Source organism: Planococcus citri, chromosome 4 (assembly GCF_950023065.1).
Source record: "Planococcus citri chromosome 4, ihPlaCitr1.1, whole genome shotgun sequence".
NCBI classification, from domain to species: Eukaryota; Metazoa; Arthropoda; class Insecta; order Hemiptera; family Pseudococcidae; genus Planococcus; species Planococcus citri.
Window position 1 is genome coordinate 38,914,805 of NC_088680.1, and position 17,324 is coordinate 38,932,128.

The following is a 17,324-nucleotide window of genomic DNA, read 5'->3' on the forward strand; positions in this document are numbered from 1 at the left end:
ATTTGACGCCATCCAGAAATAACAATCTCATCGGTAATTACGGTAATTACGATTTTCCCAAATTGAGAATTCTCGTTGAAAATGATCTGTGGAAAATTCTGATACAACGTTAGCTATTTTGGTAAAAAAAAAACAAGATTAGTGTGTAGTCGTTTTGTTTTTTACTAATTCCGAAATCAATTTATTAGCGAATGTTTCTATCGCGAGTGAAATATAATATGTACTAGTTGACGCCCAAATACTCTATTATTTCAGTGCTATTCAACCAACGCCATAGAAGCTTGAATTTTGAAATAATTGATAGTTTTCTATCGGCCAAGCGGTCTCTCATTATTGCGAATGTTCTAAGAATTATTCATTCGCCAACTTAACACAGTAAGTTGCTTCAAGCGTATGAGTAATAGCTTTATCATCGCTGCAAACGTATTGATAATTTATGCATTTATGTCCCTTAAAATGATTGATATATGGTGAAATAGTACGATTGGTTACTAGCTACGCCTTTACTTCACCAACCACCTTTTCAGTTGTTTGTTTCTTTAATTAGCGTATGCATATTGGCTAAATCTATCAACGTTTTTCTAGACAGAAACACAGACAATGCAAACGATAAAGTGCGTAGTGGTCGGTGACGGAGCCGTTGGTAAAACATGTTTGCTAATTTCATATACAACAAACAAATTTCCATCTGAATATGTGCCGACGGTAAGTGATTTTTCCAGTTGTGATTACCCTGAGATGATGTGTAGCTAATTCTCTCGATTTTGATGACAGGTATTTGATAACTATGCGGTGACAGTAATGATAGGCGGCGAGCCATACACATTAGGGTTATTCGATACAGCAGGTAAATGTTCATACTTGTAGAATTAGCGTGGGTTCAATTGAACAGTTGATTTACTCATTTGTATCGTATGTATTAGGTCAAGAAGATTACGATCGTCTGCGACCACTCAGTTATCCACAAACGGATGTGTTTTTGGTTTGTTTTTCTGTCGTCTCGCCATCGTCTTTTGAAAACGTCAAAGAAAAAGTAAGTTTGATTGTAATCGGGGTTTTCGTAACTACATGTTACGTTCCATTGAACGTTCGTGTTATTGAAGTAAAACTCAATATGCTTATGGTATGAATTCGTGTGATGAATGATGAATCCGAATCCGATCAATATCAAAGTATTGAAAAAAGCGAGGAAATTTTCACCTTCGAGTTACTCTAGATAATTCAAGGCTAGCTGATCAACAATCAAGAAATTTGTTTACGTTTTAGCACCACGTCAATTCCCGTTTAAAATGACGAATTCGTTTTCATCTAATCGTGATCACATTGGTTTGCTGCGGATTACGTAACGTTGGCTTGTGGGGTGTTTTTTTGAGAAAATCTTATTTCTTAACTTCGTTTAGAGCTACCGGTATCGATATGAAAATGTACTGTCGAGCAATTGACTTCAATTAATATAAACTTGAAATTCGTTCAATTGAAAAATACTACGTGAAGAACGTAACATTTATCAACAATTTATTATACAGTAAATAATTCAAAAACGAGTTGTGAAATTTTCTATAATTCTTTGATGAAAATTCTCGATTTAATGACTTCCTGGTCGCAGTAAATATATCTAATTTTCCATCTGCGTAATTTTACTAGACTCGGTGATTAAATGGGAGCAGATAGAGGGGATATTACGTGGGTGGCTAAATTTAGATCACGGAAAGTGAAATTCTGTGCAGTAGATCAAGTTCACGTATTATGTGATAACAAAATTGTGTTTCGAAGAAAAGAGGGTATTTCCTGAATGTTGAAAGATGAAAGAAATTTTCCATGTTAATTATCATCTCAAAAATTGCACCGAATCGAATTTTTTTTCAAATTTAATTTGCATATAAAGAAGAAAAAATGACGTTTGCTGAGCAGTTGTTTGCAAATATAATGACTGCTGCATTTGCATAGATTATTGTGGTGTGGTGGAAAGTGAGCCGAAGAATTTATTGAAAAGAAAGAAAAACCTACTTTTGAAATGCGATCGAGCGAATTGCACAATTTTTATATTGTAATTTTCTAGCAACGCTGTTGATTTTTCACTCGAACGCAACTGAGCTGTATTAATCTTTACTTCATATTCACGAAGAGCTATGTATATGTAATAAAACGATTCAAACGAACCGAGTAATGCGGTCGAACGACGTCTGCGTTTCACACACACACACACGCTCGTTATATTAATTTAATAGGACGATTTCTTGATGCATTTTAATCCGGCTTCGATCTGATTAACGTATTATCTTTTTTTTGTTCGCAGTGGGTTCCAGAAATCACTCATCATTGTCAAAAAACACCATTCTTATTGGTCGGAACACAGATTGATTTGAGAGAAGATGCGGCTACCATTGAAAAATTAGCTAAAAATAAACAAAAACCAATCACATTCGAACAAGGAGAAAAATTAGCGAAAGAATTGAAAGCTGTTAAATATGTGGAATGCTCTGCTCTTACGCAAGTATGTTGACGAAGTTCATTTATTTCAATAGATCCTCTCAAAAAATCCATATTCATACCTTAAAAGTCGAGTTAAAAAGGAACAAGAGGGGGGTACATCGTCTGTAGATGGTTACAGGTTTATTTTTTGAATCAATTTTTGTCCTTTACGAAACCCGAAATAATATTTGGCGAATTTTGAGGAAGAAAAGTTGCATTGAAATTGGAAGTAGCAAGCGTTGAAAAAATCAAGACCAGCAGAAAAAATTTGAATATCGTTTTTGATAGCATACTCTCGAAGGAAAGTTGATCGTGAAAAATGCACTTTGTACCTTTGTTCATCTTAGATTTTCGACGCTTTCAAGTTGAAGGTTCAAGAAACATCGTATAATTTGGTTCACGTGAACAGCCTTTGCATCGAATGTTCTTATCAGATTGAGATAATGGAACGTAGCGAGGATTAGATAGTGGTTAAATCAAAACTATCCTCCAGTCTTTTTTTTTTCATTTTTTTTCTTGGGTCATTAGTTCGAAAAATATATCCCTTGAATAAAATATTGTTTCTTATTGGTTAAAAAATTTTATTTTTTCAAATTACAGAAAGGATTGAAGAACGTATTCGACGAAGCGATCCTGGCAGCGTTGGAACCGCCGGAACCAGTCAAGAAAAGGAAATGCGTGATTTTATAAGTGATGAAAATGAAAATTATTATAAACAAAAACCTACAAACTTTATAATAGTAATTTATTATTTGAATTATATTACAAAACAACAGTAGCAAGTACGAATATGGCACATTCAGGGAGCGATGATATCTTCAACGACGATCAAAAACGATTTAAACCTAAGTATCTCAGCATTTGGCATTCTACTCACGTCGTTTTTCTGCACCCTCCTCTCCTTTGACCTTTCTGACCAGTCGTTTGTTTCCGTTTCGCGTGATTTTTTTGAAGCTGACGTCATTTGGCCATGAATAAAAAACCAATCTTGCGGTATGATTTTTTTAAATGATCGAAAATTTGTTCACGCATGCGCAATTAGATGGGTGACGTCGCTAGTCGAAATTTTTTTCGAGTATTTAAAAAACCCTGCGAACGAGTTATGACGTCAGACGTTGTACTCGTTGTTGTAAAAAAAAAAAAAAAAAAAAAAAAATGCAGTATATCAGCGTTCTATGGAATGACAAATTTGTACGTACTCGTAAATTAATATATTATTACCTATACCTACCTACCGTATGTACCAGCAGCGTCGTGAAGTCGTGATACCTTTTATTGATGGATGTTGATCGAGATTTTCCAATTATCACATTTCTGGGGTTTTGTTTTGTTTTCTTCATTCTCTGTAGTCAGCGTACTTTACACGTTTTATCTATACGATAATTTATCATTGTATTCACGTATCTGCGTTTAATTTTCTTATCTTTTTTTTCCCTTTTCTTTCTTTTCTAAAATATCTTTTAAGTTATAACGTACTATATTTTATATAAAATTATTTACTGAATTTTTAATAGTACTAATTTAAACGTTATAATACGCATGTTGCGTGCATATATTTTCTTGTTGATATATTTTAGTCGTGTGCCACCATCAGAGCGGCCATTTAAAAAATGGCTTAATTACGCTGCGCGATATACTACGAGAATATGTCTCTTATTCGTGACGAATGTGATGTTATTATGAGTAGATATCAGGCTGGTCGACGATTCGTCGAGATTATCAAGTGTTTTTGGTCCATTTTTGTGTATTGAAGAGGCAGATTTCGAGCTTTCGTACTTTTTTGAAGTAGCTTTTCGGAGTACAAATCTAGATACAGATGGATTAATTTTTTAATCGTAAAATTCATCAATTATTAGTTATTTTATGCATTTTTGATTTTTTTTTTTAAAATCAACACGCATACCTTCCGCTGTAAATAAATTCACCAAAAATGAATATTTTAAAGTAATAATAATTTGTTAATTTCGTTCTGATGATTGAAACATCAATTCATCTGTACTCAGATTTGTAATACACGATGCTGCTTAGAATAGTCACGAGTGTTTGAGATTCAGGGTCCCATTTTCAAGATATAAAAATCAATGGAAAATACGCATTAATTGATTTCGATGTGTCTTAGACCTGCTTGATATCTACTTACAAGAGTATACTACAACTTCAAGGCAAAGGCATTTTTGTTCTTTTTTAAGCGTATTTAGTACTAATCAAAAATTATTAGCCATATTGTAGGGATAATCGTTTATACTATATGAACAAATTTCTTATTTTTTTAAATTTTTTGTAAAGTTTATAATGAAAAAATATAGTATAAATCGAAGATCCGCGAAGTAGTGGTGATGTTAGAGTGATATACACGCGCCTACTTTTTATACGAAAGGTGCTGATGTGGCCGGATTTAATTCAGGGATTTGTGTTTGTAGAAGAGAGGGTAAACCGTACTCTGTTTTAATCGGACCTTCTCCCCCTGAAGAGGGTTTTAATTCCAATGTTTTTATTCTGTGCATGTGTACTTTTATACTTTTCTAATATAGGTACTTTTGTACATTATATACCTACTTTTAACACGATTTTCAAAGTGCGGTTGAATATACATATAAATATGAAAAAAAGTATGTGACTTTAATATTTTCTAATGTAAGAACTGTAAAATTTTGTATTTCTTTGTTACTAATTTAAATATATATTTATAGTAAAATGATTCAAAAAATAGAAAATTTTCCATGATTTAAGTCGATCTGATTTTCTATTAGGCAATGTTCCTTCACATCTTTGAATGCAAAAAAAAAACACTCGCATTGATCATTTGTTTTTTTGAGGCTTTAGTATGTTCAAATTTTGGCCAATTTTATTTCAGAACACAGGCAGGGAAAAATTCAACTCAAAATTCAGATTCTCTTAATATCACATTCCTAGAATGATTCTGATCAAGAAACAAAAATTTTTAAAAAACACTTCATTTATTTAAGCTATTTACAGAAAGTTTGAAAAAATTCAAGCATAAAAAAAAATACAAAAATTGTCTTTTAAATTATGATATCACTCTCGTTTGTCTTTGACGACTTTGAAAGGAGCATTCAAAAGTGCCCAAAAAGTCAGCCATGTTGGCAACAAGACGGTATTAATAACGACAAACGTCCAATTTCCATAAACCATGGCATCGGTAACATTCAAAGCTATCAAATGCTTCATAGCATCGAATGATTTCATTAATATTTCAATTACGGTCAACTCGTCGAAATTGTACCAAGTTGTTGCTAGGGTAATCCAATAAATTATAAATAATGGGTGAAATATCAACCAGACTAATTTTTTGTACCATCTGCAACAAAGTAAGTGAATTAATAATCGAATGAAAGCGAAATTCAGGTTTGCATGTTGAAATATGTAATACCTGTTATTAGAGGCAGATATCCAAAGACTAGGTAAGACATAAATTAACGCTGTTACGAAACCAAATGAGAAATTATGCATGGAAATGCATAGTAAAAAAGTTCCCAACTCGGTCAAACAGATCACATTTAATAAAATCCAATTCTCATTTGGTTGGCATCTGAAAAAAAATAAAATAAAAAATGATGTCAAGCAAAGAAATTTCTTGCGAATGATTTTTAATTTAGTACCTTTTCATAGAAGCAGCGAATATAATCGCAAATAAAATAGATGTGGTTACATATGAGAATAGTAACGATGTTTCGGATGACCAGGTTAACTTTTTGACTAGAAAGTTGGCGATGGATATGGTAAGCACACCGACTACATGAGTGCCTAGTACAACTGCACTGACTACCATTATGTTAAGGTTTTTTGCCGCCTAGAAGTGAACCAATGTAGAAATTAAAAACTCGAATCAGAAGTTCGGTAAAAAGAAGAAAATAATATGTTTACTTTGAGCGAATTTTTGCTTATTTTTTTACCATCGTCGTTTATATGGAGTTTTAGCCAAGTTGCAAATGACTTCAAGTATAAAGCACTGACTAATAGGACTAAACTGGGCATGTATAATCCTATAAAAATACAATAATTTTAATAACGAATCAAAATGGAATTTGATTCGAGTGATAATTCGAATTTACCGATTGATATGTAACGATCAGTCGAAGGAAGAAGGTAGAAAAAGTACGACTGGTGGAATCTTTCCAAAAGATTGTTCAAGCTGCGGAATAATCCTTCGAGAACTCTGGAAAATTCGAAGAAAAAAAAATGTCAAGTTTGCTTAGAATGTTTAAACGTAGATAATTATTCACATACCTTCCCATATGGTAAAAAGTTTGCCCTCCTTTGCCTACTTTAGCATGTCCTTCTAAAGTAACCGCTTCTATTCCAAATCTAGAAAATAAAATTCACATCGTGGAAATAGATACCATACTTCATACTCATCGCAAGCAAAATAATCGACTTTGATACCTATGAAATAATCCATGATTACCATCGGGAACTCCAGTAGCTTGGGTGGCGATCATTTCCAGCATAGTTCTGAGTTTATGATTCCACGTCGAGTATCTCATTCCAGCCTACATAAAATGAACTCGACTTAATAATTATAAAAACTATTTTCAAGATTGATTAATTCAGCGAAATACGAACTTTTGAATCCTTATTGTAAAACGTATTTCGTACGCCTTCTTTGGAACAAATTCTGTGTACTAAATTAACGAGATCAAGATTAGGAAGTTGACCATTTAATCCTGCAACTTTGACATCGATATGACTAATTCTCGCAGCGTGAATTTCCAAATTCAAAGCTGCTTGAATAGCCCCACTGTGTTCTTCCAAAACACCTTGATCAACTACACCTAATAACAAATCACCCAAGCGGTGGGTTATTTTAATCTAACAAAATGGAAGTAATCATTCATTAGTGAGTATACCTACCTTTGGCTCCTGATGAAGTACCATGGTAAGCATCTAACCATGCTTGTACTCCCAATTGTTCGTGCTCGGTGATGAGGAAAATGATATCCTTCGCCCAGTATTTTTGTCCTTTCGAGATATAAAATTAAATCTAAAAAAATATATCGATGCACAAAGAATTGAAAAAACGAATAATTACTTCTAAAATATTTAGCCAATGAGAACATCAACGCTAATCCAGGTAGTGTAGTAGGATAAACACTCGCCAAAGGTCTGTAAGGAACTGATAATACTAAAGCTTCCAAACTGGCGCTTCTAGGAGCTCGTAATATTCCATACACATTTTTACCGGTGAATTTCTATAATAATAATGCTGAGTAGACGAATATCGGATAATTTAGTCGAGTATGGAACGAAAATAACTCATACCACGTTCTCTCTGAGAGGATTATTCAACGTGAAATTTTGTACGTAAGCTTCCATATAAAGCTGATGAAATTTATGGATTAGAAAATCAGCCGGAATGGAATACCGGTTCGCTTCAGCTTCAGCTTGAAGTTCAGTCAGTACAGTTTGAGCTTCCGAATTCTCAGAATAATCTCCTTGTACTAAGCCGGGTAAAAGAGCATTTTCGGAGAAGTAGGTGCCTAGAGAGATGTTTACGAATAATGAATGCTTTCAAGATTATTTCATTAATAAATGGAAACAATCATACTGGCGCTAAAATTATCATGAGCGAGAAAACACAACCATGCCACTGAGCTAAGGATCATTACTAGGCATAGTTTACCATGGTATTTGACAATGAATGTTTTTTTAGTGTTCTCCTCCGTAGTAGGATCGGTTAACAGGCCCATCTTTGATTCTGTAACGTAAAAATGGAATTGAAAACAGTTTGTGATGAAGCTGATACTACTCTAGTAAGTAGACAATTTTGCATAGATTTATTCACCTTTGTTCGATAATCCGCAGGAAATGATGAAAATATACGACCGGGGCAGTTTTTAGATAGGATTAATAGGATTTCCGGTCATTTTTTCTGAAAGTAACAGGGCGTTTTCACTAATTATTCGGCAAGAAAGATATCCAAATTTTTGAATCAATTTGATATCATTTTTTGAAGTGTTTATTGTTTTTGTTTTTTTTTGTTAATCAGTGTGACATTATGAACAAACAAAAAATTCTTTACGCGAATAAATAAAATATACTAAAAAATAAAAATACCCTAGTGGAAAGTCAACAAAACAACATTTTTTAAAATGGAGGGAAATTTTCTACTGTTGTGATTTTTTTGTGATTGCGAAAAGACGAAAGTTCTATTTACGTTTTGTTCATCAAATTTTCTTTCAAGTGATAATTTATGTTATAACGTTTCGGTTTAATTCCAAGTTACAATCATTTCAGATAAATATCTACTCGAATTATCGGTGAAATCCAGTACAATGTTCATTCTTGATACATCCATTCTCAATAACATCGTAGAAAATGAACGCAAATTGTTCCAGGAAAGAAAAGCATACCGGGAAAATTATGTGAAATGTCTCTGCAAGGAAGAGCAGTTTCTGTTATCACTCATACAGGAAAGGAAAAATGGTAAGGTGGTCCTTCGATCACTTTTAAATAATTGTACGTGAAACACGACGATAATTCATTTATGGTACACAGATGAACAACGATGCAAAAACATGAAGAAAGATATCATGAAAACGAAAGCTGAAATGAAAACCATTTCAACGTCGATAGACAACTTGGAGAAAGAAAATCAACAACTTAAAGCTAAAGTTAAAAGTATCGATACTGTTATCCAGAACAAAATAATTAGCGAGGAAGACGTGAATCCTAAATATAAAAACTTGACCAGACGAACTAAAGCTCTGGACAAAACTTACGATAATTCTGGTAAGGTTCATTTCGAATGTTTTATTCATCATTCCAATTTATGTATTTGATTATACGATGTGCATATTTAATTACAGATGTTTTGAAAACAACTCATAAAACCGTCATACATAAACTGAATTTGTACAAGGAGTATCTTGGTTGTAATGTTATGTTTGAAGAACCCAACATTTATATATTTACTTTTCTGATGGAAGGTCAAGGCGAAGGATGTATCAAATTTCAGTACGATTCTGAATGGACTGGTAATATGTTTTACAATTTGTCGAATGTTATAATTTACATGGCGGTATTAACATTCTTTTTTGTTTTATTTTAGTCGTAGATTATAAACCTGAAAATTTGCTTACTGATGAAGATATTAAACAATTCCATAAGCTACAAGATACTCAAAAATTACTAGCGAATTTGATGATTCGATGAATATGAAAATGATGTATTGCGAAGTTGATTTCTAATTTTATGTACTGTAACCGCATCAAGTTCTGTTTTATGAAATCTACGAACGTAGTGTAGTATTGTTATTTGAGTTATACCATTTTAGATTAGATTCTAGTTTTTGTCGTTTAGTAATAGTTTTTTATGTTGTAAGGAAACTGCGTGCGTGTAATTTGTGATTGTGAGTGTAAAATATGTGTGCTGTACAGCGAAGTGAGTGAGGATGGTCATCTGGATTAGTTTTTTGTACTATATTATTTTTGTAGTTTTATTTTTAACGGTCAACCTCAGGTTTTACTTCTTTTTTCTGCTATTCTGCTATTGATAAATATAGAATTAAATCGAATGTAGCCCTGTATTTCTTTTTCATCTAACTTTTTAATCGAACACTTACGAAGTTACGAATACGAAGTGACGAAGAAAATTAATTAAAAACAAAAATTTAACCGAAGATTGAAAGTTGGCGAGAGAGAAATATCAAACTTATCAATGTGGTCACACTGTTGATTCAGAATGATTCTATTCCTTTTGATCTGTGATGTGGACAAGAGCGCGCAAAACTTTGAGATTCTGTTACTTTTGTTCTGTGCACATTGTTTTTATTTTGTTCAAAGTTTACAAATTTTGGGGCGAAATAATTTTGAGTGTTTATGCGTGGTTATAGTGCATTATTTTATGAATTTGTGAAAAATTAATAGTTTTAATTGATTTATTAATTATGCCTAGTAACACTCGTATCCTACTTCAGCTCTGTTAATCAGTAAACTAGTCATTTGGAGTGGCGTGAGGCAGAATGTACATAAAACAAGTAAGCTCGTTTTGAATTTGGATCTCTCTCATTATCAGGAGAATTCTATCACTATTTCATGTATTTTGATGCAAAGTAACACTCTGAATGGTTTTCTCCTATATAGGTTATTATTCACGGATTCAAAAGTTACAGAGAACAAACTGTCGTAGAACCGTTTGATCCGCGTCATAATGTCGTCGGTGAGTATCATTTACCTCTTGATATTTTGATGAATTTATTTCATCGCCTAATTTCGTATTTTCTTGTTATTATGTTACAGTTGGTCGTAACGGCTCAGGAAAGAGTAACTTCTTCTATGGTATGTGTATCAGTATCAGCACTCATTTCGTAATCGTGGAAAACTTGTCTGATAATTGCTGTTGTGTTTTTTTGTATAGCTATACAGTTCGTTCTCAGCGATGAATTTTCCAACTTGAGGCCAGAGCAACGTCATGCTTTACTACACGAAGGTACCGGACCTCGAGTTGCCAGCGCTTACGTGGAAATCATTTTCGATAACAAAGACAATCGTTTACCGGTAAGTAGACTAATTATCTGTTATCTAGTCGTGTAGGTATTTGAAGTCGACCTATTAAATCATTGTTTATTTTGCAGATCGAAAAAGATGAAGTTGTTCTCAGACGTTTAATTGGTGCGAAAAAGGATCAATATTTTCTCAACAAGAAAGTAGTCACTCGTTCCGATGTAACAAATTTGTTAGAATCGGCTGGTTTCTCCCGGTCGAATCCCTACTACATTGTCAAACAAGGAAAAGTACGTCTTTTCAGTTTCATTTTCTACTTTGGATACTCACTTCAGTATACAGACGTTGACCATTTCACTTTTTAAATATTTTTCTAGATCAACCAAATGGCCACCGCTCCGGATTCTCATCGTTTGAAGCTTCTAAGAGAGGTTGCCGGTACTCGAGTTTACGATGAAAAGAAGGAAGAATCTACCAACATTCTTAAAGGTAATTTTTCATCCTGAAGTATCAATCATAAAATCGAACCAAATATTACGCTTTCAGTATCGTTACAGATACCGAAGGGAAATTGGAAAAAATCGACGAGTTTTTGCACACCATTGAAGAACGTCTACAAACTCTCGAAGAAGAGAAGGAAGAATTGAAAGAATATCAAAAATGGGACAAACTCCGTCGATCTCTGGAATATTGTATTCACGATCGCGATCTCAAAGATACTAAACGAAAACTGGAAGAGGTATGTGTTCGTTAGGCGCCACGTTTAAACAGTTAGTTCGATTAAAAATTTAACGTTCATTGTATGTTTAACAGTTGGAGAACAGATTGAATAATTTTGATGAAGAACAGAAAAAATTAACCAGTCAAGTAAAAGACGCTGCTGACGAGGCCAAACGTGCCACTAAACATTTAAAAGATGCTAAAAAAGATGTCCAAACTGCCAAAGAAGAGAAAGAAACAATTAGCGTTGAAAAAGAACAACTTCTCAAAGAAAAAACCAGACTGGATTTCATTATTAAAGATCTTAATGACGAAGTTTTAGGCGATAATAAATCCAAAGTACCTATTTTTTCCTAGTCTTGTTTTTGCTGTAATTTTGAAAAATGTAATAATTTTGTAATGTTTTTCTTCAGGATCGCGCTGAACAAGAACTGAAAAAATTAGAGGAAACTATTAAAAGCAAAGAAAAAGAATTGGAAGAATTAAAACCAAAGTACGAAGCTCAAAAGAAGAAAGAAGAAGATTGTACACGAGAGTATGTATTTGAAAATGAAGAACGTAATTTTTTTGAGTCAAATTCGTGACTTCGTGTGTATTTTTGATAGATTATCTCTGAAAGAACAAAAAAGGAAAGAATTATACGCCAAGCAAGGCAGAGGATCTCAATTTACTTCCAAAGATGAACGAGATCAGTGGATTCAAAAAGAATTGAGGTGATTTTCAAGTCCTTCACGGTCTTTCTGCGATTATCTTGAAAATTATTCAAATGTTTTCCTACATTTTCGCAGATCTTTAAACAAACAAATCAAAGATAAAACGGAACATCGAGATAAATTGGATGCTGAACTAAAAAAAGATATGGCTAATAAGAAAAGGCTCAATGAACAAATTGAGGTAATATTATTTTTTACAATATCACTCCTCTGCTACAGTATGTAAATTGTGCTTCACCTGTTGCATGTCGAATTGCCTAAATGAACTGGTTATATCTTTTTTGTAACATTACTGTGATTTTTTAAGGCACAAACTGCTGAATTAGAGCGTCAAAGAGCTGCTATCGATGATTATAATAAACAGTACTACGAACATAAGAAAAATAAAGATTCGTATCAGAGTCAAAGAAAGTAAGTTCTTTGAAAAAGTTTCGACCGAAGACGATTTGAAAACCCAAAATCTGATGATTTGTGTGTATTTTCAGTGAATTGTGGCGTAAAGAAAATACTTTACAACATACGTTGACTTCTTTGAAAGAAGAATTAGCCAAAGCTGACCAGGCTTTGCGTAGCATGGCCGGAAAGGTGTGTACAAGTTTGATAATATCCCCACAACTTATAATTTCATAGAATATCTTCAATAATTTTTGATATTTTCTAGGCTATTCTGAACGGTCGTGACAGTGTTCGAAAAGTTTTAGAAACATTTCGTCAACGAGGCGGTAATTTTGCGAATCTAGCCGATAATTACTACGGCCAAGTTATCGAGAATTTTCAGTGCGATACAAATATTCAAACTGCTGTTGAAGTGACCGCCGGTGGAAGGTGAATTTTCATCAATTTTCTAGAAAGAATTTTCCGATAGGAATTTTGAAAATGGGGTTTCGATAACATATTAAATCACTTCCTCGTATTTTGGCATTTAATCTCAATTACCAGGAAATATTCTTTTAAATTTTCAAGTCGATAAAATGCGCAATAATTTGACTAATCGATATTGTAAAATTTTTTAATTTCTTGCCCCCTTTTCCCCTTGTTAAAAGAAATACATATTTCTTTTTATCAAATAGAAATATTTAACTGGAAGCATCTTGATTTCAGATTATTTTTCCATATCGTCGAATCCGATAAAATTGGTACTCAAATATTGAAAGAAATCAACAACCAGAAATTGCCTGGAGAAGTGACATTCATGCCTTGTAATCGTATGACAGTTCGAGATATTAAATATCCGCCTTCGAACGTACGTATTAGTTTCACTGTGAATCTATTCTCTCTTGAATCGTATTACTTACGTCGACTATTTCTTCAGGATGCAATTCCAATGGTGAACAGATTAGAATACGACACGAAGCTGGATAAAGCCATGAGGTACATTTTTGGCCGAACTTTGATCTGCCGTAATTTGGAAATTGCCACTAATATTTCGAAACAGTATAATCTAGATTGTATCACAATCGACGGTGATCAGGTAAATATTTTCGATGCACGCTCTATTTGCAAATATTGTCAATCATGGTACATTACGCATATTGTGTTTTTCTCCCTTGGTAGGTGTCTTCCAAAGGTACATTGACCGGAGGATATTTTAAAAACGTTAGATCTAAATTGGAAATCCAAAAACAACGTAACGAATTCATGGAAAAAATCCGAGACGCCGAAGAACAGTTGACAGCTTTGAGAGAACAGTTGCGAGATATCGAAACCAAAATAAACGTAGTTGTTACTGAAATGCAGCGTACCGAGACCAAAAATAGTAAAGCGAAGTAAGTTCATAAAGATACAGAAATTGCCATCTTTGAAAAAAAAATTGTAAACTTATTTGTATTTTTTCAGAGGCAACTTCGATAAATTGAAAGCAGATATTAGATTAATGAAAGAAGAGTTGTTAGGTATCGAAAGATATCAAGGACCCAAGGAACGTTCGCTTACTCAAGCTGCATCCAATTTGGAAGCCATGCAAACCACTAAAGAAGGTTTAGAAGCTGAACTACACCAAGTAAATGATCATTAGCCGTCGTGACACATTTTCTGTGATGTGAATTTGTCTACATTACTGTTGTTTTCGATAGGAATTACTAGCACAGTTGTGTGTCGCTGATCAACATGAAATGGATAAGCTCAATGATGACATCAGAAGGTTAACGCAGGAAAATAAGACCGCTTTCGCTACTAGGATGAAACTAGAAGCTGACAAAAATAAATTGGAGAATCTGCTGACGAATAATTTGGTTCGAAGAAGAGATGAATTGGTGCAGGTAAATAGTATTTTAATGATTTTAAATTTATTGAAAAAAAGATCAAGTTACTCAAATGATGATATGATTGTTTAGGCTCTTCAAGAAATATCCTTAGAAGAGCGGAAAAGAACGCTGGAAAATAGTCGACAAGAATTGACTGGTATTGAGAAAAGACTCGAACAGCTCAATAAAGATTTCAAAGACATGGACAAAAAAGTTCAAGAGGCTGTTAAAAGAGTACGTAATTTATACCGGAGATTTGATTACTATTTATTCACCTCCAGTAGATATTTTTCGATTATTATTTTATTTGTTAATCCTACAGCAAAAAAACGCCCAAGAAGAGATGGAAAAATGGCGACTGCTTGAAAAAGAAGCGCAAGAAAAATTAGACAACGATGCTAAAGATTTATCTAAAGTTTCTCAAAAACAATCTCTGCTCCGGCAGAAAGTCGAAGAATGTACAAATAAAATCAGCGAACTGGGTGCTATACCGAATCCTGAAATGATAAGCAAATATATGGCATATTCGCAGAAGAATGTAAGTAACTTGTGCAGCAAGCGTAAAAATAATTGATTGCAAGTTGTTGGTAATTATCCGTTTGATATGTACTTTACAGCTTTTCAAAGAACTGGAGAAAGCCAACAGTCATTTGAAAAAGTACAGCCATGTGAACAAAAAGGCTTTAGATCAGTTTATGAGTTTCTCGGAACAGAAAGAGAAATTAGTCAGTCGTAAACAGGAATTAGATAAAGAGTAAGTTCCTCAATTTTAAAAATTGGTACAGGAATCTCAAATACGATGTATGTACTTATGATCCGATTTCCTCAATTTTTTTTTTTCAGATTAGATAAAATTAAAGATTTAATGAGAGGATTAGAACAGCAGAAATGTCACGATATTGAATTCACCTTCAAACAAGTATCTTTGAATTTTTCCGAAGTTTTCAAGAAGTTGGTCCCGGGTGGACATGCTCTATTGGTGATGAAATCTGCCGATGGAGAGGAATGTCGTAGATCAGAAGTAATTTCAAAATTGTTATCGGAAATAAATCGTAATACGCGCGTATTTCTAACTCGACCCGTTCATTTTACAGGAAATCAACGCCGATAGCTTTTCCGGTGTCATGATCAGGGTATCATTCACCGGTCGTGGTGAGATGAGGGAAATGAATCAGTTATCGGGAGGACAGAAATCATTAGTAGCTTTGGCTTTGATATTCTCCATTCAAAAATGTGACCCGGCTCCGTTCTATTTATTCGATGAAATTGATCAGGTTGGTAGAAGGTTGAAAAGGACGTAATCGAAAATACACGAATGAGTTTAATCACGTTCGATGGTTTTCTGTATAGGCTTTGGATGCGCAACACAGAAAAGCTGTTGCTGATATGATTCACGAAATGAGCAAAGATGCCCAATTTATTACTACAACTTTCAGACCGGAATTGCTGCAGCATGCTAATAAATTCTACGGAGTGAAATTCCGAAATAAAGTAAGCTTTTGAAGGTAACAAAGCAGTGGAAATGAACTTAAACGTGAAAAAATTATTAATTTTTTGCACTTATGTTTCTTTTAGGTAAGTCACGTGGAATGTGTAACGAAAGAAGAAGCGTACGATTTCGTTGAAGATGATACAACTCACGGTTAGAATTTAGTTCATCGATTCATCATATTTTTTATTGTTTTTGTTTTTTACTTGGCAAAAAATTTGTATGTATTATTTGAACGATTGTCGTTTTTTTCCTCAACATTTGGTTTATGTTTTTAACGATTGATTGATTGATTTTTTTTTTTTAATAAATGGTTTTAGTTTTGTAAATAAGATATCTTTTTAAATATATTTTTGTAGTATATTCCATTGATGTGAACTGTGATTTTTTTTTGCTATAGTTTTATCTTGATTACACCCACGAATGCGGAAATTTGCCGAAATTTTATTCGTTCGTTTAATTGCACCGCATCATATCTTTTGCAATGCTTGACTTGAATGAGGTGATATGATACGGATAGAGATGATCGAGGTTAGAGTGCATAATTTTTACAGATAGAAGTTTGAGAAACGGATAAAATTGATTTTCCCTCCGTTATGAACTGCATACACCACTTACGATTTTTTTTTTGCATATTTATTTGATTTGATATCATTTCTTCTGATGTTAAGCGACCACAACTTAGCTGCGTTTTCTTGAAGATGAAGTTTCCTTCTAATAAAATTACTCGGGCGAAATCCATTTAAAAATTTGTAGTTCCTGTTTTGAGAAAAATCTGCCGGATTGCCACATTCGTTAACGAATCTGAAATATAAATTCTATTTTAAGAAGTACCAAATGTCAAATAGAAAAGTTATCAAAAAAAACCTATTAAATTTATCTATAAATTGAAATACGGCGATGTCTTGAGGATGTAATGACATGATTTCTGAAAACAATGGTTGGTACATATTTTGAAATAATGCCATATTTTCTACAAATCGAAGGCACGTGTTGTGATTATTGTTTCGGTTACTTTAAATAAGCATTAAATTTTGGATGAAAAGGAAGAAAATACATATGCCAGTTGAAAGATATATCTGAGGCAATGCCATCGAATAAAATTTCATGAAATATTGAGCAGTATTTTTTCCCACCAAAGTGAGAAGATTTTCAGGGTATTCCACCAGAAAAATTTATTAATACCTAGTTCGCAAAACTTTGAGTCCCACAGGGGTCTAAAGGT

General features: G+C 33.4%; 4 protein-coding genes across 4 annotated transcripts; 3 read left to right on the forward strand and 1 right to left on the reverse strand.

The window, feature by feature from the left end:
* Positions 1-115: 115 nt before the first annotated feature.
* Cdc42 (Cell division cycle 42) lies at positions 116-5,201 on the forward strand. Its single transcript, XM_065362679.1, has 6 exons — positions 116-375; positions 586-705; positions 775-847; positions 924-1,033; positions 2,297-2,494; positions 3,073-5,201. The coding sequence occupies exons 2-6, from the start codon at positions 601-603 to the stop codon at positions 3,160-3,162; spliced, it is 576 nt and encodes a 191-aa protein (XP_065218751.1). The 5' UTR covers positions 116-375; positions 586-600; the 3' UTR covers positions 3,163-5,201.
* Positions 5,202-5,410: 209 nt separating this feature from the next.
* GAA1 (glycosylphosphatidylinositol anchor attachment 1) lies at positions 5,411-8,448 on the reverse strand. The gene is made up of 13 exons (XM_065361521.1): positions 8,276-8,448; positions 8,039-8,188; positions 7,753-7,970; positions 7,523-7,682; positions 7,345-7,452; positions 7,057-7,265; positions 6,877-6,983; positions 6,721-6,798; positions 6,546-6,649; positions 6,358-6,476; positions 6,093-6,283; positions 5,864-6,022; positions 5,411-5,791 (listed from the first exon to the last, which is right to left on the reverse strand). Exons 2-13 carry the CDS (start codon positions 8,178-8,180, stop codon positions 5,509-5,511), a joined length of 1,878 nt encoding a protein of 625 aa, XP_065217593.1. The 5' UTR covers positions 8,181-8,188; positions 8,276-8,448; the 3' UTR covers positions 5,411-5,508.
* A 145-nt stretch (positions 8,449-8,593) lies between these two features.
* On the forward strand, positions 8,594-10,010 carry LOC135842818 (uncharacterized). Its single transcript, XM_065360465.1, has 4 exons — positions 8,594-8,916; positions 8,989-9,222; positions 9,300-9,467; positions 9,542-10,010. Exons 1-4 carry the CDS (start codon positions 8,766-8,768, stop codon positions 9,643-9,645), a joined length of 657 nt encoding a protein of 218 aa, XP_065216537.1. The 5' UTR covers positions 8,594-8,765; the 3' UTR covers positions 9,646-10,010.
* Positions 10,011-10,276: 266 nt separating this feature from the next.
* Positions 10,277-16,471, forward strand: SMC3 (structural maintenance of chromosomes 3). The gene is made up of 26 exons (XM_065360456.1): positions 10,277-10,468; positions 10,575-10,650; positions 10,731-10,769; positions 10,849-10,988; positions 11,066-11,224; positions 11,312-11,423; positions 11,492-11,673; positions 11,748-11,993; positions 12,068-12,189; positions 12,260-12,367; positions 12,443-12,548; positions 12,675-12,778; positions 12,853-12,952; positions 13,029-13,192; positions 13,469-13,610; positions 13,680-13,838; positions 13,922-14,133; positions 14,204-14,366; positions 14,440-14,625; positions 14,701-14,844; positions 14,933-15,148; positions 15,228-15,364; positions 15,454-15,631; positions 15,705-15,884; positions 15,961-16,101; positions 16,186-16,471. Exons 1-26 carry the CDS (start codon positions 10,454-10,456, stop codon positions 16,255-16,257), a joined length of 3,603 nt encoding a protein of 1,200 aa, XP_065216528.1. The 5' UTR covers positions 10,277-10,453; the 3' UTR covers positions 16,258-16,471.
* Positions 16,472-17,324: the final 853 nt, after the last annotated feature.

What these genes read in the sequence shown, in the direction of transcription:
- GAA1 (XM_065361521.1), bottom strand. Translation starts at nt 8,180, where the DNA reads ATGGGCCTGTTAACCGATCCTACTACGGAGGAGAACACTAAAAAAACA. An exon ending in ATTGGCTAAATATTTTAGAA is followed by an intron (nt 7,453 to 7,522) that starts GTAATTATTCGT and finishes ATATCTCGAAAG; the next exon opens with GACAAAAATACTGGGCGAAG. An exon ending in TTTACAATAAGGATTCAAAA is followed by an intron (nt 6,984 to 7,056) that starts GTTCGTATTTCG and finishes CATTTTATGTAG; the next exon opens with GCTGGAATGAGATACTCGAC.
- SMC3 (XM_065360456.1), top strand. An exon ending in TTAAATATCCGCCTTCGAAC is followed by an intron (nt 13,611 to 13,679) that starts GTACGTATTAGT and finishes CTATTTCTTCAG; the next exon opens with GATGCAATTCCAATGGTGAA. An exon ending in AGGAATGTCGTAGATCAGAA is followed by an intron (nt 15,632 to 15,704) that starts GTAATTTCAAAA and finishes TTCATTTTACAG; the next exon opens with GAAATCAACGCCGATAGCTT.
- LOC135842818 (XM_065360465.1), top strand. Translation starts at nt 8,766, where the DNA reads ATGTTCATTCTTGATACATCCATTCTCAATAACATCGTAGAAAATGAA. An exon ending in CATACAGGAAAGGAAAAATG is followed by an intron (nt 8,917 to 8,988) that starts GTAAGGTGGTCC and finishes TATGGTACACAG; the next exon opens with ATGAACAACGATGCAAAAAC. An exon ending in GTACGATTCTGAATGGACTG is followed by an intron (nt 9,468 to 9,541) that starts GTAATATGTTTT and finishes GTTTTATTTTAG; the next exon opens with TCGTAGATTATAAACCTGAA.
- Cdc42 (XM_065362679.1), top strand. Translation starts at nt 601, where the DNA reads ATGCAAACGATAAAGTGCGTAGTGGTCGGTGACGGAGCCGTTGGTAAA. An exon ending in AGGGTTATTCGATACAGCAG is followed by an intron (nt 848 to 923) that starts GTAAATGTTCAT and finishes CGTATGTATTAG; the next exon opens with GTCAAGAAGATTACGATCGT. An exon ending in TTGAAAACGTCAAAGAAAAA is followed by an intron (nt 1,034 to 2,296) that starts GTAAGTTTGATT and finishes TTTTGTTCGCAG; the next exon opens with TGGGTTCCAGAAATCACTCA.